Source organism: Salmo salar, chromosome 23 (assembly GCF_965601325.2).
Source record: "Salmo salar chromosome 23, fSalSal1, whole genome shotgun sequence".
Lineage (NCBI taxonomy): Eukaryota > Metazoa > Chordata > Actinopteri > Salmoniformes > Salmonidae > Salmo > Salmo salar.
In genome coordinates this window covers 23,990,411-24,013,753 of record NC_138313.1, presented here as the reverse complement: position 1 = coordinate 24,013,753, position 23,343 = coordinate 23,990,411, and the positions used below count along the sequence as shown (strand labels likewise).

At 45.2% G+C, this 23,343-nt stretch overlaps 2 protein-coding genes across 9 annotated transcripts in view; both read left to right on the top strand.

Annotated features, from left to right (window-relative positions):
• Positions 1-4,654, top strand: part of LOC106584273 (proline-rich coiled-coil 2C) — a 62,827-nt gene extending 58,173 nt beyond the window's left edge. For 5 of the 6 annotated variants that reach the window (XM_014169335.3, XM_082967994.1, XM_082967995.1 and 2 more), the window contains exons 30-32: positions 1,845-1,971; positions 2,084-2,362; positions 2,638-4,654. In XM_014169335.3, the coding sequence (XP_014024810.3) occupies positions 1,845-1,971; positions 2,084-2,362; positions 2,638-2,895 (664 nt within the window). In that variant the 3' untranslated portion in view covers positions 2,896-4,654. The remainder of the gene's footprint in view (positions 1-1,844; positions 1,972-2,083; positions 2,363-2,637) is intronic. The other variant, XM_082967993.1, reaches the window with a different exon arrangement.
• Positions 4,655-20,084: 15,430 nt separating this feature from the next.
• The window catches only part of vamp4 (vesicle-associated membrane protein 4), a 32,450-nt gene continuing 29,191 nt past the window's right edge, over positions 20,085-23,343 (top strand). Inside the window, exons 1-2 of one of the 3 annotated variants that reach the window (XM_014169329.3) lie at positions 20,085-20,598; positions 21,942-22,100. In XM_014169329.3, coding sequence (XP_014024804.1) covers positions 22,098-22,100 — 3 coding nt within the window. In that variant the 5' untranslated portion in view covers positions 20,085-20,598; positions 21,942-22,097. Of the gene's footprint in view, positions 20,599-21,941; positions 22,185-23,343 lie in introns of all 3 variants that reach the window. The other 2 variants (XM_014169327.3, XM_014169330.3) reach the window with 2 other exon arrangements.

Genomic DNA, 23,343 nt, shown 5'->3' with positions numbered 1-23,343 from the left:
CTCTCTCTCTCTCACACACTACCCCTACATCTAGTCCTTACAGGTAACACACACTCTCACACACACTACCCCTACGTCTAGTCCTTACAGGTAACACACACTCTCTCTCTGTCTCACACACTACCCCTACATCTAGTCCTTACAGGTAACACACACACAACCCCTACATCTAGTCCTTACAGGTAACACACACACACTACCCCTACGTCTAGTCCTTACAGGTAACACACACACACTACCCCTACGTCTAGTCCTTACAGGTAACACACACACACTACCCCTACGTCTAGTCCTTACAGGTAACACACACACTACCCCTACATCTAGTCCTTACAGGTAACACACACACACTACCCCTACATCTAGTCCTTACAGGTAACACACACACTACCCCTACATCTAGTCCTTACAGGTAACACACACTCTCACACACACTACCCCTACGTCTAGTCCTTACAGGTAACACACACTCTCTCTCTGTCTCACACACTACCCCTACATCTAGTCCTTACAGGTAACACACACACTACCCCTACATCTAGTCCTTACAGGTAACACACACACACTACCCCTACACCTAGTCCTTACAGGTAACACACACACTACCCCTACATCTAGTCCTTACAGGTAACACACACACACTACCCCTACATCTAGTCCTTACAGGTAACACACACACACTACCCCTACATCTAGTCCTTACAGGTAACACACACACACTACCCCTACATCTAGTCCTTACAGGTAACACACACACACTACCCCTACATCTAGTCCTTACAGGTAACACACACACACTACCCCTACGTCTAGTCCTTACAGGTAACACACACACACTACCCCTACATCTAGTCCTTACAGGTAACACACACACACTACCCCTACATCTAGTCCTTACAGGTAACACACACACACTACCCCTACATCTAGTCCTTACAGGTAACACACACACTACCCCTACATCTAGTCCTTACAGGTAACACACACACACTACCCCTACATCTAGTCCTTACAGGTAACACACACACACTACCCCTACATCTAGTCCTTACAGGTAACACACACACTACCCCTACGTCTAGTCCTTACAGGTAACACACACACACTACCCCTACATCTAGTCCTTACAGGTAACACACACACTACCCCTACATCTAGTCCTTACAGGTAACACACACACACACTACCCCTACGTCTAGTCCTTACAGGTAACACACACACACTACCCCTACACCTAGTCCTTACAGGTAACACACACACTACCCCTACATCTAGTCCTTACAGGTAACACACACACTACCCCTACATCTAGTCCTTACAGGTAACACACACACACTACCCCTACGTCTAGTCCTTACAGGTAACACACACACTACCCCTACATCTAGTCCTTACAGGTAACACACACACTACCCCTACATCTAGTCCTTACAGGTAACACACACACACACTACCCCTACATCTAGTCCTTACAGGTAACACACACACACTACCCCTACATCTAGTCCTTACAGGTAACACACACACACTACCCCTACATCTAGTCCTTACAGGTAACACACACACTACCCCTACATCTAGTCCTTACAGGTAACACACACACTACCCCTACATCTAGTCCTTACAGGTAACACACACACTACCCCTACATCTAGTCCTTACAGGTAACACACACACACTACCCCTACATCTAGTCCTTACAGGTAACACACACACTACCCCTACATCTAGTCCTTACAGGTAACACACACACACTACCCCTACATCTAGTCCTTACAGGTAACACGCACACCTTCTACCCGTTTGAGTGTGCCAAGAGCTGATGTTTTGTTGTGTCTGGTCAGGGCCAGCTCTACATCTCCCAGCAGCCAGTCCAGTAAGATGAACAGCATGCTGTACCAGAAACAGTTCCAGCCCAGCTCTGCTGCCATGAGGGTCACACAGCACTTTCCTGGACAGTTCAACCCACAGGTAATATACACACACACTGGAGAGGGATAGAACAGAGCCTAACACTGACCCTTTTTATTAGAAAGAAATCCAAGGAAAAAGTGTTCGACTCTCCTTCTGTCCCTCCTTTTAGATTCTGTCTCAGCCCAACATGGTCTCTCCTCTGGTGCGCCCCCCCCCCCACACCCAACATGCTAACTCATTTGGTGGAGGGATGCAGCGTTCGCCAATGGGCCCACCACCCATGTCTCCCTCTCTGGGAGGAGGGCTGATGCCCCACCCCCGGCCGCTGCCGCAGCAGCAGCAGTTCCCCCAGCAGCACCTCTCCCACCCCCCCAGAGGGCCTCCTCCCCCCCTCGCACCTCGAGGCCCACCAGGTCCCAGAGGCAACCAGGCAGAGCAGGACCTCAAGGTATAGTACTGAAGGGTTATGGGTACTGTAGTGTATATGTCTTTGGTGAGCTCTACATGTGTGGTGATCTCTGTACAGCAGTGTTTCTCATCTTCGGCCCTTGAGTACCCCCAATGTGACACATTTTTGCTCTAGTCCTGCTTGCTGATTAGTTGACTGGTTGAACTAGAATGTGCCTGGTGGTGAAATCCTGATGTATCCTGAATGAATCCAGCAGTACCACGTCATTGATTTGATAGCTGTATTAACTGGTTCATCTCCTGTCGGTTCCTCAGGCGAAGCAGCGAGCCGAGGTGCTCCAGTCCACTCATAAATTCTTCTCAGAGCAGCAACTCAAGGCTCCGTCAGTCTCCAAACCCTCTCGTCTCGACCAGGGGGGAGGCAAACCCCCCCCCGACATCCTGCCCCCCAACCACCAGACCGTAGGAGTCGTGGAGCGCCCTGAGCCCGACAAATCCTCTCTGTCGGTGGGCAAGCCCATCCGGACCGGCCCTATCAAGCCCCAGGCCATCAAACCAGAGGAGGGGAAGTAGAGCCTCACACATTCTCCACAGAAGGAGAGATGGAGAAATAATCCAGCTGCTCCACTCATTCACACAATCACTCGCTCTCACACATCACCCGTGCTGTTGTTGGAGAGGGGGAGGGAGAGAAAGGGAGGAGAGGTGGGGTGTATAAGTCTGAATGAGAGGGCTACTGTGTGTGCTCCGACCTCCCTCCTCTCTCTCCTTCTCTCCTGTCCTCCACTATTGGGGGTCTGTGTGTTTTCGGCGGGAAGACAGCGACGTAAGCTGTACTTCAAATGTCTACCGCGATGGTAGAAAAAGAGGGAGTGAGAAAAGAGATGAGATCTGCTGCTGAGTTTGCCATTTTTATAGCTCTATGATTTCAGTTCCTTTCCTCTTCTCAGTTGAATCACATGAAGACAGGGCTCTTCTTTTTGTTAACAAAAGAATGTATCAATCTTTTGTTTTTGTAGTTGAACAATCAATCTTATTTAAAGCGATGTCTTTTAGTGAAGCACAGACACGTTCTATTCCTCTGCCTGTCCTCCCATCATTACTAACACAGAGCTATGTGAGTGTGTACAATCTGCATGATCACCACACACACCTTCCCCCTAGTGCTCAAAGGTTTCACCAATATTACTTAAAGAGAAACTATGAAGTAATTCAGTTTTTTTGTTTGTTTTCCTAGAGAGGAAATGTTAGATGCAGCAGTTGATTGCTTGACCGATTGATTTATTGATAAGTCTGCCTTCCCTCCTGCTTTCTGCTCTCATTTCTTTGCCTGACATGGTGATGTATGGGTGTGTGTGTGTGTTTTGTGTTTTGCGTGTTGCACACGTGGGCAGGCTATTGCCCGGTTCTCTGTATCTTTAGCCAAAGGTTGAGCAGCGCAAAGATGTCACAGAGCCTTTCGAAATCCCTGTTGCTATGGCAGCAGAGTGGAAGGGGAGTTATTATGGGTTGACGGTAAACCCTGAATCCAGTCTAGGGATAAGTCTCACACACTCCCCTCTTCCATTCCCCTCCCTGCCTCCCTCAAGAGTAAGGAGAGTAGAATACACCTATAATACACTCCACCACCACCGTTCACACACCCATCCTCGGTGTCTCTCATACACACACTTTACTGTAGGGCACCCTACCCTGCTGCTACTGACAGAAAGAGAGAGTGAGTACTGGTGCCCTTAGCCAGGACACACAGCAGGAGAGGGCTAGAGAGTGGGGGAGGGTTTCATTTTAAAAACTGTAGAAACAGAAAATCATTCAGTGTGGCATTCTGTTAACCCTCACCAAGAGGAAAAGAGACTGGCCGAGAGGGGGAGGAAGAGAACAACATGAGAAAAAAATCCTCCGGAGTTGAACTGTAGTCTATGGTTCTGCTGTGTTCTGGGGCAGAAGGACAGGTGTTAGTGTGGAGAGGAGCGATCGTCCCTGTCTTCTCCTGTCTCTCCAGCTCACTCAGTCTCACTCAAGCCTACACCACTCACTCATCTCGGGTTTACCAAGGTGAGAAGGGTCCTTCAGAAATGTACAGTAGTATGCTCCCCTAGTGGGTAGGGGGCTATGGAGCCAGTTGCCCCACCCCACCCCACTCTAACCAGAACATGGAATGAGAATTGTGTAGGAGGGAGTGGTGGAGGGTGTGATCATGATGATAATTAGTTTAGTTTTTTTGTTTTACTTGTACAGGGAGTACATCGCTGTATTAAAATATGTACGGTCTTATTTACATTCTTGGTTTGGTTAAAGAAACTAATAAAATAATATGCTGTTAAAAAGTGAACCTGTGACTGGTAGTTTATTCTTCAGTCTTAACTCATAATTCAGTCCAAGAACCAACGTGTAGTTGCAGATGGCACCACTAGATGTCAGTATCAAGATGTGCATATCAAGATTAATACAGTAGGAGGGAAAACGCAACATTTACCCACAGATGGGAGCCAGATGTCTCCCAGGATGTATAAATCTGAAGCATCTGTTTAGAACTTCCACTAGCCACCAAATATAGTGAGGGGAAGTCCAGTGGCGGGAAGTTGGAGAAGAATGGAGCTAGATAAATCTTCCCGACATTCAACACATTTTCTCATCAATAGTTCCCAAAACTAGAGTTTGTTAAGAACACTGCATAAAGTTTTGTAGACTTTACCCTTTGCCAAAGTTTCCCCCAAAAAATTGTTTAGGAATGCAAGGACAATTTTTATTGTACGTGCGCACTTCACAGAGAAGGCATTCCCTAACGCAGAAATGCAAATACATGCTATCAGGATCTCATTAGCTTGTGCTCGTCTCTGCCCACTATGCTTAATTTGCTACCATTAGAAACAACACCGATTGAGATATCTTGGGATAGTTACCAGTATCTTTGAGTTAGCTAAGATCAATGTGGACTGTTGTGACAGCCATATCTCATAGCGGCAGGTAGCCTAGTGGTTAGAGCGTTGGGCCAGTAACCGAAAGGTTGCTTGATCAAATCCCCGAGCTGACAAGGTAAAAATCTGTCATTCTGCTCCTGAATAAGGCCATTAATCCACTTTTCTCCAGTAGGCCGTTGTAAATAAGAATTTGTTCTTAACCAATTTGCCTAGTTAAATAAAGGTTAAATAAAAAATAGCCTAGACGTAACATAGTAAATGTAAATCCGGGACACTCAAATTTAGTAAATGTTACATTTGGTATGGTTACTTAAGGCAAAAACGAAAGGAGGATGGTTGGTTGTATAACGTGAATGCCTAGCAACCCAAAGGTTGCGTGTTCGACCCTTATCGTGGACAATTTTAGCTAATTAGCATGTTAGCTAACACCTAGTCTAGTTAACATTAGCCAACTAGCTCACATTAGCCACCTAGCCAACGTTAGCGACAACAAATTGGAATAAGTAACGTAACATATACGTTTTTCAAATTTGTAACATTGTACGTTTCGCAAATTTACAACATATTGCAATTTGTAACGTCATATGAATTGTGGTCATCCACAAATTATTACATATCATACGAAACGTAACATATCATACTGTGTATGAGGAGTGGATTGGTTTTACGTACCGAATAATACGACATGCACTGAGACCAGGTTGGTTGAGGACTTCATCCTCTTTCTCAGGCAGAAACAACACTGCTCACATACACTTTCCATCCAGGGAGGGTGGAAACCCAGGGGCCAGGATTTAGTTGGAATGTGGATGATCTCAACTGTTTTTCCCCATTTCAGTCCTAATATTGCCTCATGTTGAAGTGATTCTCCAACAGTATGGACCTTGGACCCGGTTCATTCAGGAGTCCCTTTTACTGAAACATGAAGTTTATGAGACAAAATGTTGGGTTAAACCAAAGCTTTTATTCATCACAATATTTTTGAAGCTGTCAATTAAAACTATTTTACTCAAAGGGCTCTGGACATAAGTAGTGCACTAGGGAATAGGGTGTAATTTGAGAAAGCGCCATTGTAAGAGTCAGGTGTAAATTAGCAGTAGGCAGGGTGAGGTCTGGTATGTTTGGAAGCCAGCCCCTGAAAGAGGGGAAGTATTCAGGAGGCTAGGACAGACTCACCTCTACACCACATCAAACTCTCTCTGCAGCCCCGGTGGGCTAACGATGAAGAGAACCCATGAAGAAGGGTAGTATCGCTCTCATTCCTCTACCTCCCTCCCTACAATTAAACACAACAGCGTTCCTCATTTCCTGATTCAGTGGAAATACTTCTGTCTCCCGTCCACCCACATCACGTGTATGTTTGGAGAGGTACCGGTAAACATGTTATTGATGATGTCTGCTTCTGAAGGCTGAGGCATGAGAAATCATGCCTCTCCTTCCTGATGAGGAACCAGCCACCAGACACACCAGTCTGGGCACTTACACATACCAGGAATGACTGACTGGAGGGACTTTCACACTGCATCCCATTCCCTGCTGTTAAACAGATACGACAAAGATGAGTGATGATGATAACACTGTTATAACACCATGCATTGATTCAGCTGTCAGCCAACAATAATTGAGAAAATGCTCCAGTGAAGTTAGTTACACAACATCTATCCAGGTACTGCTATGTGGAGGACATTCTAGGAATTGGGAGGGCAATGGCTTTCATGGAACTCTGTAAACATTACGAGCCTCAGCCCATAGAAATATCTCTGTGAGTAGGCTAGTAAAGGTAGAGAATCCTGTTAAACACATTGTAATCACTGGACTTATATTAGGCAGGCCACGCAGACACATCCAGTCTATGTAAACATTTGTGTGTTTATGTGTGCGCACGTGCATGCTTGAGTGAGTGTGTCACATCTGCCTGTCTACATAAATACCTGAAATTAAAGTAACTGTCCAGCGTTTCCAGATTTCTATGAAATATGACTTATAATTAATTACATTATGAGTGAAAAAGTTTTCTTCCATTTTTTTAAAATGTAAGTTCATTAAAAAAACATTTTTCTAAAGTAAATTTCATATTGTGTGTCCTACTCAGAGCCGCTAGGCTGTGAGAGGACCTGTGAGTGCTCTAGCATCGGTCATAGCCTCACACACTGGGGCCATAACAGGGCTGGTGGGAGATAGGGGGGCTATCATGTTTCCCATGCCAATAAAGCCCATTGAATTGATAGGGGGCTAGGGGTATAACACCACTGGGCTGGGGGAGGGGGGCTAGGTATATAACAGGGCTGAGGGGGAGATAGGAGGGCTAGTGATATAGTGCGCTTCAGAGAGATATGGCTTTGACCTCTGCTGACCTCCAGGTCAGGAGGAAATGTCCCAGTTATCTTGTAAAGACCATAGCTGACAGGTGAGGCCATGGATATGAAGAAGGATCTCTCTCTCACACACACACACACACACAGACAAACCGTACCTTTACACATTGACTTGGTATGGTTTCCCATTGTGTATAGCCTCGTTGATGTTATTTTATTGGGTTACTATTTTTCCTTGAATTTATTTGGCACATTTTTCTTACCTACTTTTTTAAAAACTGCATAATTGGTTAATTAATAAGGGCTCGTAAGTAGGCATTTCACGGTAAGGTCTATACCTGTTGATTCAGCGCATGTGACAACTGAAAAGTTATAGGACCAACCATCTGGTGTGTTTGTTAGGAGTACCGAGGCCTCTTAGACACTAAAAAAACAGCAGACCAGGAGCGATACATGACCCTTCACATGAAGGACAAGCCATTTGTCACTCTCTTTGGGCTGGGATAAAGACAAATACAGCTCCATCCAATCAATCAATCAAATGTATTTATAAAGCCCTTATTACATCAGCCGATGTCACAAAGTGCTGTTCAGAAACCCAGCCAAATACCTCAAACAGCAAGCAATGCAGATGTAGAAGCACGGTGGCTAGGGAAAACTCCCTAGGAAGGCAGGAACCTTGGAAGAATACTAGAGAGGAACCAGGCTCTGAGGGGTGGCCAGTCCTCTTCTGGCTGTGCCGGGTGGTGATTATAACACTACATGGCCAAGATGTACAAACGTTCATAGATGACCAGCAAGGTCAAATAATAATAATCACAGTGGTTGTAGAGGGTGCAACAGGTCCACACCTCAGAAGTAAATGTCAGTTGGCTTTTCATAGCCGATCATTCAGAGTTAGAGACAGCAGGTGCGGTAGAGAGAGAGAGCATGTCCGGGACAAGGTAGCACGTCCGGTGAACAGGTCAGGGTTCCATAGCCGCAGGCAGAACAGTTGAAACTGGAGCAGCAACACAACCAGGTGGACTGGGAACAGCAAGGAGTCATCAAGGCATGGTCCTAGGGCTCAGGTCCTCCGAGAGAAGAGAGAAAGAGAGAGAGTTAGAGGGAGCATACTTAAATTCACACAGAACACCAGATAAGACAGGAGAAATACTCCAGATATAACAGACTGATCCTAGCCCCCCGACACAAACTTTTGCAGCATAAATACTGGTGGCTGAGACAGGAGGGGTCGGTTGACACTGTGGCCCCGTCCGACGATAGGGCCAACCAGGCAGGATATAACCCCAACCACTTTGCCAAAGCACCGCCCCCACACCACTAGAGGGATATCTTCAAACCACCAATTTACTACCCTGAGACAAGGCAGAGTATAGCCCACGAAGATCTCCCCCATGGCACGAACCCGAGGGGGGCGCCAACCCAGACAGGAAGATCACGTCAGTGACTCAACCCACTCAAGTGACGCAACCCTCCTAGGGACGGCATGGAAGAGCACCAGTAAGCCAGTGACTCAGCCCTCGTAATAGGGTTAGAGGCAGAGAATCCCAGTGGAGAGAGGGGAACCGGCCAGGCAGAGACAGCAAGGGCGCTGTCAGTGCCTTTCTGTTCACCTTCACACCCCTGGGCAAGACTACACTCAATCATAGGACCTACTGAAGAGATGAGTCTTCAATAAAGACTTAAAGGTCAAAACCGAGTCTGCGTCTCTCACATGGATAGGCAAATCATTCCATAATAATTGAGCTCTATAGGAGAAAGCAGCGCCTCCTGCAGTTTGCTTAGAATTCTAGGGACATTAAGGAGGCCTGCGTCTTGTGACGTAGCGTATGTGTAGGTATGTACGGCAGGACCAAATCTGAAAAGATAGGTAGGAGCAAGCCCATGTAATGCTTTGTAGGTTAGCAGTAAAACCTTGAAATCAGCCCTAGCCTTAACAGGAAGCCATTGTAGAGAGGCTAGCACTGGAGTAATATGATCACATTCTTGGTTCTAGTCAAGATTCTAGCAGCCGTATTTAGCACTAACTGAGGTTTATTTAGTGCTTTACCCGGGTAGCCGGAAAGTAGAACATTGCAGTAGTCTAATCTAGAAGTGACAAAAGTATGGATACAGTTTTCTGCATTATTTTTGGACAGAAAGTTTCAGATTTTTACAATGTTACGTTGATGAAAAAAAAGCTGTCCTTGAAACAGTTTTGATATGTTCGTCAAAAGAGAGATCAGGGTCCAGAGTAACGCCGAGGTCCTTCAGTTTAATTTGAGACAACTGTACAACCATCAAGATTAATTGTCAGATCCAACAGAAGATTTCTTTGTTTCTTGGGACCTAGAACTAGCATCTCTGTTTTGTCTGAGTTTAAATGTAAAAAATGTGCTCCATCCACTTCCTTATGTCTGAAACACAGGCTTCCAGGGAGGGCAATTTTGGGGTTTCACCATGTTTCATCGAAATGTACAGCTGTGTATCGTCCGCATAGCAATGAAAGTTAACATTATGTTTCCGAATGACATCACCAAGAGGTAAAATATATAGTGAAAACAATAGTGGGCCTAAAACAGAACCTTGAGGAACACCGAAATCCAGAGTTTTCTACTTCAGAAGATGCAAGACACAGTTTCCCAAAGTAGATACAATAAACTAAACTACTACTATCCATGATATCATCTGACTTTTCCTCAATTTAAAACTTAAATCCGTTTTACCTCATTTCTACCAGCATGTCACATGTGCAACCAGAGGGAAAAAAACTCTGGACCACCTTTACTCCACACACAGACTGAATCCTAGTACACCGGCTCTGACGCTCGTCGGATGTGACTATCACAGATTACAAAGGGAATCCCAGCCGCAAGTTGACCAGTGATGCGAGCCTACCAGACGAGCTAAATAACTTCTATGCTTGCTTCGAGGCAAGCAACACTGAACCATACATGAGAGCACCAGCTGTTCCAGACAACTGTGTGATCACGCTCTCCGAAGCCGATGTGAGTAAGACCTTTGAACAGGTTAACATTCACAAGGCAAGACAGATTACCAGGATGCGTACTCAGAGCATGTGCTGACCAGCTGGCAAGTGTCTTCACTGACATTTTCAACCTCTCCCACACCCAGTCTGTAATACCTACATGTTTCAAGCAGACCACCATAGTCCCTGTGCCAAAGAACGCCAAGATAACCTGCCTAAATGACTACTGCCCTATAGCACTCATGCCTGTAGCCATGAAATGCTTTGAAAGGCTGGTCATGGCTCACATCAAAACCATCATCCCGGAAACACTAGAACCACTCCAATTCGCATACCGCCCCAACAGATCCACAGATAATGCAATCTATATTGTACTCCACACTGCCCTTTCCCACATGGACAAATGGAACACCTACGTGAGAATGTTGTTCATTGACAACAGCTCAGTGTTCAACACCATAGTGCCCTCCAAGTTCATCACTAAGCTAAGGACCCTGGTACTGAAGACCTCCCTCTGCAACTGGATCCTGTACTTCCTGAAGAGTCGCCACTAGGTGATGAGGGTAGGCAACAACACATCCGCCACACTGACCCTTAACACGGGGGCTCCTCAGGGGTGCGTGCTTAGTCCCCTTCTGTACTCCCTGTTCACCCACGACTGCATGGCCATGCACGACTCCAACACCATCATTAAGTGTGCTGACAACAAGACAGTGGTAGGCCTGATCACCGACAACGATGAGACAGCCTATAAGGAGGAGGTCAGAGACCTGGCAGTGTGGTGCCAGGACAACAACCGCTCCCTCCTCGTTAGCAAGACAAAGAGCTGATCGTAGACTACAGGAAAAGGAGGGCCAAGCACGCCCCCATTCACATCGACAGGGCTGTAGTGGAGTGGGTTAAGAGCTTCAACTTCCTTGGTGTCCAAATCACGAAGGACCTATCATGTTCCAAACACACCAAGACAGTTGTGAAAGGGGCACAACAACACCTATTCCCTTTCAAGAAGCTGAAAAGATTTAGCATGGGACCTCAGATCTACAGCTACACTATTGAGAGCATACTGACTGGTTGCATCACCGCTTGGTATGGCAACTGCTCGGCAACCGACCGCAAGGTGCTGCAGAGGGTAGTGTATGCGGCCCAGTACATCACTGGGGCTGAGCTTCCTTCCATCCAGGACCTCTTTACCAGGCAGTGTCAAATTCTCCAGCCACCCAAGTCATGGTCTGTTCTCTCTGCTACTGCATGGCAAGCGGTTCCGAAGCACCAAGTCTGGGACCAAAAGACTCCTTAACAGCTTCTACCCCCAAGCCATAAGACTGCTGAACAGTTCATCAAATGGGTACCTGGACTATTTCCATTGACACCGTTATTTTATTCTTATTTTTTTGCACTGACTCTCTTGCACAGGCTCGATGTACACTCACTGGACTAACCACACACTCACACATATTACACTGACACTCCAACACACATTTCACGGTAAGATCTATATACCTGTTGATTTGGCGCATGTGACAACAAAAATTTGATTTGATTTGAAAAGTAATAGGACCAACCATCTGGTGTGTTTGTTAGGAGTACCGATGCCTCTCAGATCAGGAGCGATTCACATGAAGGACAAGCCATTTGCCACACTCTGTTGGCTGGGATAAAGACAGATACAGCTCCATCTTGTCTACTTTAGAAGATGCAAGACAAAGTTTCCCAAAGTAGATACAATAAACTAAACTACCGGTATCCATGATATCATCTGACTCAGATTTTCCTCAATTTATATTAGACCAATTAGTTCAAATTAAATGTTATTGGTCGCATACACATATTTAGCAGATGTTATTGCGGGTGTAGCGAAATGCTTTTGTTCCTAGCTCCAACAGTGCAGTAATATCTAACAATTCACAACAATGTACAAAGTAAATGGAATTAAGAAATATATAAATAGTAGGACGAGCAATGCCGGAGTGGCATTGACTAGAATACAGTATATATACTGCTCAAAAAAATAAAGGGAACACTTAAAAAACACATCCTAGATCTGAATGAAAGAAATAATCTTATTAAATACTTTTTTCTTTACATAGTTGAATGTGCTGACAACAAAATCACATAAAAATAATGAATGGAAATCCAATTTATCAACCCATGGAGGTCTGGATTTGGAGTCACACTCAAAATTAAAGTGGAAAACCACACCACAGGCTGATCCAACTTTGATGTAATGTCCATAAAACAAGTCAAAATGAGGCTCAGTAGTGTGTGTGGCCTCCACGTGCCTGTATGACCTCCCTACAACGCCTGGGCATGCTCCTGATGAGGTGGCGGATGGTCTCCTGAGGGATCTCCTCCCAGACCTGGACTAAAGCATCCGCCAACTCCTGGACAGTCTGTGGTGCAACGTGACGTTGGTGGATGGAGCGAGACATGATGTCCCAGATGTGCTCAATTGGATTCAGGTCTGGGGAACGGGCGGGCCAGTCCATAGCATCAATGCCTTCCTCTTGCAGGAACTGCTGACACACTCCAGCCACATGAGGTCTAGCATTGTCTTGCATTAGGAGGAACCCAGGGCCAACCGCACCAGCATATGGTCTCACAAGGGGTCTGAGGATCTCATCTCGGTACCTAATGGCAGTCAGGCTACCTCTGGCGAGCACATGGAGGGCTGTGCGGCCCCTCAAAGAAATGCCACCCCACACCATGACTGACCCACCGCCAAACCGGTCACGCTGGAGGATGTTGCAAGCAGCAGAACGTTCTCCACGGCATCTCCAGACTCTGTCACGTCTGTCACGTGCTCAGTGTGAACCTGCTTTCATCTGTGAAGAGCACAGGGCACCAGTGGCGAATTTGCCAATCTTGGTGTTCTCTGGAAAATGCCAAACGTCCTGCACGGTGTTGGGCTGTAAGCACAACCCCCACCTGTGGACGTCGGGCCCTCATACCACCCTCATGGAGTCTGTTTCTGACCGTTTGAGCAGACACAGGCACATTTGTGGCCTGCTGGAGGTCATTTTGCTGGGCTCTGGCAGTGCTTCTCCTGCTCCTCCTTGCACAAAGGCGGAGGTAGCGGTCCTGCTGCTGGGTTGTTGCCCTCCTACGGCCTCCTCCACATCTCCTGATGTACTGGCCTGTCTCCTGATAGCGCCTCCATGCTCTGGACACTACGCTGACAGACACAGCAAACCTTCTTGCCACAGCTCGCATTGATGTGCCATCCTGGATGACCTGCACTACCTGAGCCACTTGTGTGGGTTGTAGACTCCGTCTCATGCTACCACTAGAGTGAAAGCACCGCCAGCATTCAAAAGTGACCAAAACATCAGCCAGGAAGCATAGGAACTGAGAAGTGGTCTGTGGTACCCACCTGCAGAACCACTCCTTTATTTGGGGTGTCTTGCTAATTGCCTATAATTTCCACCTGTTGTCTATTCCATTTGCACAACAGCATGTGAAATGTATTGTCAATCAGTGTTGCTTCCTAAGTGGACAGTTTGATTTCACAGAAGTGTGATTGACTTGGAGTTACATTGTGTTGTTTAAGTGTTCCCTTTATTTTTTTGAGCAGTGTACATATGAAATGAGTAAAACAGTATGTAAACATTAGTGACTAGTGTTCCATTATTAAAGTGACCAGTGATTCCATGTCTATGTACAGTGCATGGGGCAGCAGCCTCTAAGGTGCAGGGTTGAGTACCCGGGTGGTAGACGACTAGTGACAGTGGCTAAGTTCAGGGCAGGGTACTGGGTGGAGGCTGGCTAGTGACAGTAGCTAAGTTCAGGGCAGGGAACTGGGTGGAGGCTGGCGAGTGACAGTGGCTAAGTTCAGGGCAGGGAACAGGGTGGAGGCTGGCGAGTGATGGCTATCTAACAGTCTGATGGCCTTGAGATAGAAGCTGTTTCTCTCTCGGTCCCAGCTTTGATGCACCTGTACTTACCTCGCTTTCTGGATGATAGCAGGGTAAACAGGCCGTGGCTCATCCTTGATTATCTTTGGCCTTCCTGTGACATAGGGTGCTGTAGGTGTCCTGGAAGGCAGACAGTGTGCCCCCGGTGATGCGTTGGGCAGACCGCACCACTCTCTGGAGAGCCCTGCGGTTGCGGACAGTGAAGTTGCCGTACCAGGCGGTGATACAGCCCAACAGGATGCTCTCAATGGTACATCTGTAAACATTTGTGAGGGTCTTAGTGGCCAAGGTGAATTTCTTCAGCCTCCTGAGATTGAAAAGACGCTGTTGCACCTTCACCACCCTGTCTCTGTGGGTGGACCATTTCAGATTGTCAGTGATGTGTATGCCGAGGAACTTGAAGCTTTACACCTTCTCCACTGTGTTCCCGTCTATGCGGATGGAGGCATGCTCCCTCTTCTGTCTCCTGAGTTTGACTCTGAATGGTTAAACCCTTAGCCTACAATTTCCGCACACCCGCGGAAATCGAATTAACATAATTTAAAAATCCCCATAAAATCCATCTGTTTAGCCTCCCGAGTGGTACAGCGGTCTAAGGTACTGCATTGCAGTGCATGAGGCGTCACTACAGACCCAGGTTCGATCTCAGGCTATGTCACAGCCGGCCGTGACCGGGAAACCCATGAGGACGTGCCCAATTGTCCGGGTTAGAGAAGGGTTTGGCCAGCCAGGATTACCTTGTCCCATCCCGCTCCAGCAACTCCTTTTGGCGGGCCGGTTGCATGCAAGCTGACTTCGGTTGCCAGCTGGACGGTGTTTCCTCCGACACATTGGTGCGGCTGGCTTCCGGGATAAGCAAGCAGTGTGTCAAGAAGCAGTGCAGCTCGGCAGGGTCGTGTTTTGGAGGACGCATGGCCCTCGACCTTCGCCTCTCCTGAGTCCGTAGGGGAGTTATATACGGGAAGTGCCCTGTCTGACCATTTCTTGTCCTTCTATAGCCTCTCTATCGAAAATACAGCCTCTGTGCTGTAACGTGACATTTTCTAAGGCTTTCATTGGCTCTAGGAAGGCGCCAGAAAGTGGAATGATAGCTCTGCAGTCTCTGGGCGAAAAACAGCAGGGTTTTGGTGAGTGGTCCTTCTGGGAACAATGACACTGAGGCGCTCATGCACGAGACAACTCCATTTTTTTCTTTCAGTGTTTGAACGAATACGTCGTCGCCTGGTTGGAATATTATCGCTATTTTACGAGAAAAATCGCATAAAAATTGATTTTAAACAGCGTTTGCCATGCTTCGAAGTACGGTAATGGAATATTTAGCATTTTTTTGTCACGAAACGCACCGGCGCATCACCCTTCGGATAGTGACTTGAACGCACGAACAAAACGGAGCTATTTGGATATAACTATGGATTATTTCGAACCAAAACAACATTTGTTGTTGAAGTAGAAGTCCTGGGAGTGCATTCTGACGAAGAACAGCAAAGGTAATCCAATTTTTCTTATAGTAAATCTGAGTTTGGTGAAGGCCAAACTTGGTGGGTGTCAAATTAGCTAGCCGTGATGGCCAGGCTATCTACTCAGAATATTGCAAAATGTGCTTTTACCGAAAAGCTATTTTAAAATCTGACACCGCGATTGCATAAAGGAGTTCTGTATCTATAATTCTTAAAATAATTGTTATGTTTTTTGTCAACGTTAATTGTGAGTAATTTAGTAAATTCACCGGAAGTTTGCGGTGGGTATGCTAGTTCTGAACAAAACATGCTAATGTAAAAAGCTGGTTTTTGATATAAATATGAACTGGATTGAACAAAACATGCATGTATTGTATAACATAATGTCCTAGGAGTGTCATCTGATGAAGATCATCAAAGGTTAGTGCTGCATTTAGCTGTGGTTTTGGTTTTTGTGACATATATGCTAGCTTGAGAAATGGGTGTGTGATTATTTCTGGCTGGGTACTCTCCTGACATAATCTAATGTTTTGCTTTCGCTGTAAAGCCTTTTTGAAATCGGACAATGTGGTTAGATAAAGGAGAGTCTTATCTTTCAAATGGTGTAAAATAGTCATATGTTTGAGAAATTGAAATTATAGCATTTTTAAGGTTTTTCGTATTTCGCGCCAGGCGCTACCATTGGATATTGGTGAGGTTTTAATATGTGTCCATAAGAGGTTTTAATATGTGATGTTTTCAGCCCTTTCCTGGGTAGCTTATCAGAGATTGTTCTTTTCAGTATTATGACTAACAAAGCAAGAGAAAAATATACATTCAGCAGTCCATTACTCAATTGGTGTGTGTGTGTGTGCGTTTGCGTGCTGCGGGGTTGAAGCTACGAACCCATAGGCTTGGTTCTCTCATCCCTTCCAGGCTTCTGGGAGGGAGGGTGGACAATGAGCCTGTCATAGTGGATGTAAGCAATGTCCCTACTCGCTCTGGCAGCTTTCATGGCTGGGATAAGTTCTTTCCTCTTCTGGCGCACAGCTTCAGGATAGTCCTCGTTGAGGAAGATTTACTTTCCTCTCAAGTTCTTGACTCTTTCCAGAACAACTACCTTGTCCTTGAACCTCAGAACTTGACCACTATCGGCCTTGGCCCATCAATTGGGCCGGTGGTGGGTTTTCCAGTCCTGTGGGTGCACTCCACCTCAATCTTCCTGTGGTCCATCATCAATTTCTCAGAGATAATTTCCCTCACTGTTGAGATTCTGCAATTCCGTCCACAACCATGTTGTTTCACCGTGATTGTCCCTCGAGTTAATCTGATTTCTCCATTGTTATCATCGATTCAACCACAGATCTGATGTCCTCTCTCGGTGACTTACAGATTGCTGTCATCTTGCCGTTCTCCTGTTTCAACTAATCAAGCTGACCCTGGGAGAACTACAAACTGTTCTTCAGTTCCTGGACCTCTCTGGTCAGGTCTTCCATTCTTTTACTAGTTGACTCCACCAGTATTTGGACAAAACACTTGAAGCTATTTTCTTGTTGTTGTAACTACTGCTTGTAGAACTCTTTTTGTTCATTTAAAAGATCCTTTACCTGCAATAGAGACACCACTGTCCTCAACGGTACTCCTGCCAGCTTTGGTCTTTGTCATGGTAGCTAGCAACGTAGGTTACGCTTTTACTCCTCGCAGTTCCAGACAGGGCATGTCACGGCGAAGATTGAAAACAACAAACAACAGGGATCTAGACAGTCACAATCCGCGGTCCCAGCCACAATGGCTAACCACGTCACGGGCTACGTTCAAGCCCTCAAGAAAACCCTGCTAGCTTGATAGGCAGCTAACTAGCAGCTAGCTGCTACGCCAAATAGCTCTTCAGATCTGGCCTTGGTCGGCAGGCTCACCGGACAGAGAGTAGTAGTCCCAGCAACTGATGCCAACTGCGTCGCGGGATCCAAACTCAACAGTTAGCTAGCTACTAAGAAACAATACACTTTTAAAACAATAATATTTCCAAAACAATAAACAGAGCTCTCCCTCATTCCGCTTTTAACAGGAAGAGTGAATGGGCAAGACAAAAATAATTCAACAGAGGGTGCACTGTATATTATTTGTGTATGTGAGGCATTGAATTAGCCTGCACCAGTTAAAGATTAAATCCGCATTTGGAGAAAAAAAGGTGTAATGCCTTGATCACACCGACAGTGTCATTGCGCAAAATGGTACTCAGCATAATCTGGATATGTGTGCAACAAAAGTTAATCCTTCACCATCTGCTACCATTTCTGTCAAGCCGTCTACGCATACAGTTTGACGCTTACGTCCGATAAATCCAACGTATGCACCACACAGAACGCACTGCAACTGCCTCTGCAACAAAATTCTACAGAGAAAATTCAGTGTTCCATTGGAAATGAACGTACCTCTGGTGTACCAAAATGCAATGACACTGTTGGTGTGATCGAGGTGTAAGCCAGCTAACGGTAGCTACTAAGCTAATAGCAACCCTATAGGCTTGACAGGCTAGTGTTAGCTTAGCGTTCCGTATACAGTTTTTCTTTAAAAATACAACCCTGTAACATATAACACTTGGGTGGGGAGATGTCAGGGCCTAGACCATGTCAACAGAGTAGATAATAAACCTCAATATTATCTGGTGCCATTTTTTCTTATGTTATTCCATGGGCTAGCCTTGTATATCTGCAAATCCAGTCATCTCTATATGTCAAGATCACTAACAGTTTTCACTCGATCAATTTACATATTTAAACTTTACTATTTCAACATAAAAGGTAAGTATCACTCTGATAACCATTTCAACTCTAACATGTTCTATAGATAATGTGCTTGTGTACACCACACCACATACCTGTTTATGAGAACAAAGAGACAGGAGAAGAAACGGTTAAAGTTGTTGTCACAGGCGTGTGTTGTTGAGGGTAGACGCAAAACGCTGTGCTCTCTCGCCCCCTGCTGGTGGCAACAGCGTAAGGAATTCCCAATGGAAATCCTTGGAGGATTTAGCCTAAAATAATAGTGGATTATTTTTATTTATTTAAATGTAACCTTTATTTAACTAGGCAAGTCAGTTAAGAACAAATTCTTATATACAATAACGGCCTACCCTGGCCAAACCCGGACGACGCTGGGCCAATTGTGTGCCGCCCTATGGGACTCCCAATCACGGCCGGATGTGATACAGCCTGGATTCGATCCAGGGACTGTAGTGACGCCTCTTGCACTGAGATGCAGTGCCTTAGACCGCTGCACCACTTGGGAGATTATATACCATATACAGTCATTGATTACAACAACAAAATCTAAACCATGTTTTATAAATAATAATATTAAATAGTAATAAATGTATCACTAGCCACTTTAAACAATGCCACTTTATATAATATTTACATACTCTACATTACTCATCTCATATGTATATACTGTACTCTATACCATCTACTGCATCTTGATGTAATAAATGTATCACTAGCCACTTTAAACAATGCCACTTTATATAATGTTCACATACCCTACATTACTCATCTCATATGTATAAACTGTACTCTATACCATCTACTGCATCTTGCCTATGCCGTTCAGCCATCACTCATTCATATATTTTTATGTACATATTCTTATTCATTCCTTTACACTTGTGTGTGTATAAGGTAGTTGTTGTGAAATTGTTAGGTTAAATTACTTGTTAGATATTACTGCATGGTCGGAACTAGAAGCACAAGCATCTGCTAACCATGTGTATGTGACAAATAAAATTTGATTTGATTTGATAAATACAATGTGATTCCATACATTTATGGGCAGCCACATCTATATTGTATAAAAATAAACATTCATACTTCAATAGGTTTATTTGCGTTTTCAACATTTGTACATCTCAAATTATAAACCTACAATAATCTACACCATCTCAATCTAATCTCAAAACGAGATGGCAAGTATCATCTACAGTAGATACAAGAAACAACAAAGTATATATATGGCCATATATTACTTTTACTCTTTAGGAATCTCTCACCATCTTCACCACACTCTCTACATCTTCCTCTCACCATCCAACCTCCTTCCTCCTCTCCTCATCCTCCTCTAGCATACCCATCTCCATTCCTTCATCCGCCTTGCTCCAGCTCTGGAGCCACTCAGGCACGGGGTCATCTGTTGCTCTCATCAGGGCCTCTGGTGTGCCATTCTACAAATTCTCTTAAGTCTTTCATTGATTATTTTCCATGTTTACAAACACCAGAACAGACTATTTCAGGGCTGTTACAGTAGTGTAGTCGGTCTGGACTAGACAGATACCCTTGAAAATGATGTTTGAACTGAAGAACTCATCTAAGGCATGTCACCCCCACAGCACTTACACATATGAAGGTTCCCAATCATTTCTCTCTATTTTCATTTTCAGCATTTCAGTCTTCCACCAATTGTATTTACTTGATTGTGCCAATCTTCAGATTGACGCTGCCACAAATCAGGGAGAGAGACTGGGCAGGCGCTAAGAGTATTCTCCAGCTGATCAGAGAAAGCAGGAAGGATTAGAGAGCATCTCTGTAGCGACCATCCTCAGCTGGAAGAAAATGCATTGATTTAGTTTAGAAAGCTAAACAGAACATTGTGATCCTGTATTTATAAACAAAGCTTGTTTGGTCGTCTGTGTCAAGAGCGAGAGAGTGGATTTAACGAAAACACCAGGTAACGTTAGCATTAGCTTGCTGGCTAGCTAACATTACAGCTGTGTGTTTTCTCTGTGGCTATGAAATGAACGTCGTCGCCAGCGGCCTGTCTGCATATTCATTTTAGCCACAAGCTAGACTATACTCTTAACTAAAATAATGACATTGTATTTGTTGAATTCAAATAGCTAGTCCTGATTGTGTTAGCTAGACAATTATTAACCATCTGGCTAGCTAAACCAGCTCTGCTAGCTGACGTACATTTTCCATTCACAGAAGACAATGACTGTCTGGCTTTCTCGATTTTCAGATTTAGCTGGCTGTGTGGCGTGACTGCAAGATGATATAGCTCACTCTATTCTTGATGACGAATTGCTGAGGATAGTTACTGTACCTAACGAACGTTAGCTGGCTATTGTTACACAATCCGTGTTGTTGATGTCAAAGGATTAATTGGTGTCAAATGATTCGTGTTACCGGTTATGTCATCAGATCAGAGGAGATGTATCAGTGTGTCAACTGGATTTTATATCGAGTGCTAGCTAATCCATTGAATACTGTGATCATCAAATACCATGGTAAACTGCAGCTCAGCTATGCCCCGGGCAGGGCCTTGCATTGCCTAATAAGTCACGGTCATACCAGCTTTCTGGTATACAGACTGAACTAAAGTACTTAAACGTGGAAAGTTTCCTTACAAGCCAGAATGTTGTAATGATTTCGTCAATACAAATGCACGTGACTTAGTTGTCCAAGGGACAGCTGATATAGGAACGTCAAGCTAGGTCTTGCATGTATTAATGCTAGTCTGTACCTGCTTTAACCAACTCCTGTATCATACCCTAGGCTATGTGAAACAGAAATATCAGAGTTTTACTTCCTTCAGATAAACCTTTGATCATGGCTGCCTAAACTGGTTGTTTACTTCCTTACCAGATACAGGCTCTATGTCATTTCATCATTCCCCTTATAGCTGATGACCTTCCACCATTTAGATACTATGAATAGGCTACACCTTCTCAGCGGATAACTGCATTTCCCTCACTTGATTTTTAAATGCACAATCTGTAGTTTCACAGTCCCCTGTGGCATTGGGACAAAGTCCATACACTCAAGGGTGCAATTAAACACACACACAAACACTCCCCTCTCCATCTCCATCTCCCTCTTCCCATCCATCCCTCTTTTCTTCATAGATTTTGGGATGACCAAAACGTCTTACCACAACTTGACGTTACAGATTGTGCCTTTAAAGTGCTTATTTCAAAGCTGCATACTTACATATATGCAACCCAGATCTGCTAGATTTGGCTTTTCTCTTCTTTCTGTGCATCTCTCTCTCTCTCTCTCTTTTCTCTGTAGTTGCGTGAGATAGAGCCCTGTCCCCTGCCACTATCTCCTTCTCTGTTTACCAGAAAGTTCCACTCCGCTCCTGGCCACGGAACGGCCCTTTTCCAACTGCACTGCCAGAAGGAGACGCTGAGAAAAGCAACAGTTTCAGAGTCTGAGCTGGATTCAATGGTACCAGAGGGACTGGAGGAACTTGGGTGGAGGGGCTGGGGCAGGAGAGAAGGGCTTGGGGTGGAAGCTGTGAAGACAGGAGAGGTGGGATGTGTTTCGACCTAGTTCAATTCAATAAATCTTTGTCCCCAATTCATGTGCAGCATGAAAGTATGAAAAGGCGATGGGTTTGGAGTGGGGAAAGGAGGTATTTACTCTTCCTTGCGCTCTCTCTCCTCGCCTAAATGCATTTGACTTCAGTTTCAGTGGAACATTGATGTTTGGTTGTATAACTCAGAGCCTACACAGGAGGCCTTTGTTCCACTGAGAAGCAGGGGTTGAGTTTTATGAACCTGGGGCTGGGTCTGATGCACACCCAGGTACTCAACTGATCTGGGAACAGGAATGGTTGAGGCTAGCTGGAGGAACAACATGTTTTCTACTCCGGGGTTCAGAGACAGGGCCTAGGGAGGAGAGCGGAGAGGAGGAACCAGGGAGGAGACGGAGGGAGGAGAGTCAGACTCTCAATGAAGAGGTACAGGCATTAGAGAACAGACACAGGAGCCCTCCCCTGAGTGAGCTGGGTTCCACAGCATAGCCAGCCAGAAGTTTTAAATCAAACCCTGCTCCCCAATAAAACTGCTCCCACGCACCACCCCTTAACAGGGAACAGGCAGGAGAGAGGAGCACCTCTGAATAACAACTAAGGCTACTCTGCTGAAGTGGAACATTTAGTGTTTAAAAATCTGTCCAACAGCACCACCCACTCATAAGTAGGCCTAACTCTCCTACATCACATCCTGGCAAGCCTGACATAATCCCTCTAGACCTAGGGGTTAGGGGAAATGGTTTTAAAACTGGAATGGTTCTGTTACTGAATATGCTTGTTTTAAAAACTCTAAACGAGTACTATATGTTTTGAAGATTTAGGTGAAGTGTTCTTCTCTGCTCTCACTTTACATGGTGAGGCCTGCAGGCCTCACACACACACAAACCCCACTCCTTTTCTTGACTGCTCTGTCTGCTATTATTTTTAAATATTTGTTTGACGTAACATGACCAGTGTTTCCCAAAAACACAGCGGACAAAACATTAAGAACACCTGCTCTTTCCATGGCATAGACTGACCAGGTGAAAGCTATGACCCCTTATTGATGTCACTTGTTAAATCCACTTCAATCAGTGTAGATGAAGGGGAGGAGACAGGTTAAAGAAGGATTTTTAAGCCTTGGGAAATTTGAGATGGATTGTCTGTGTGTGCCAT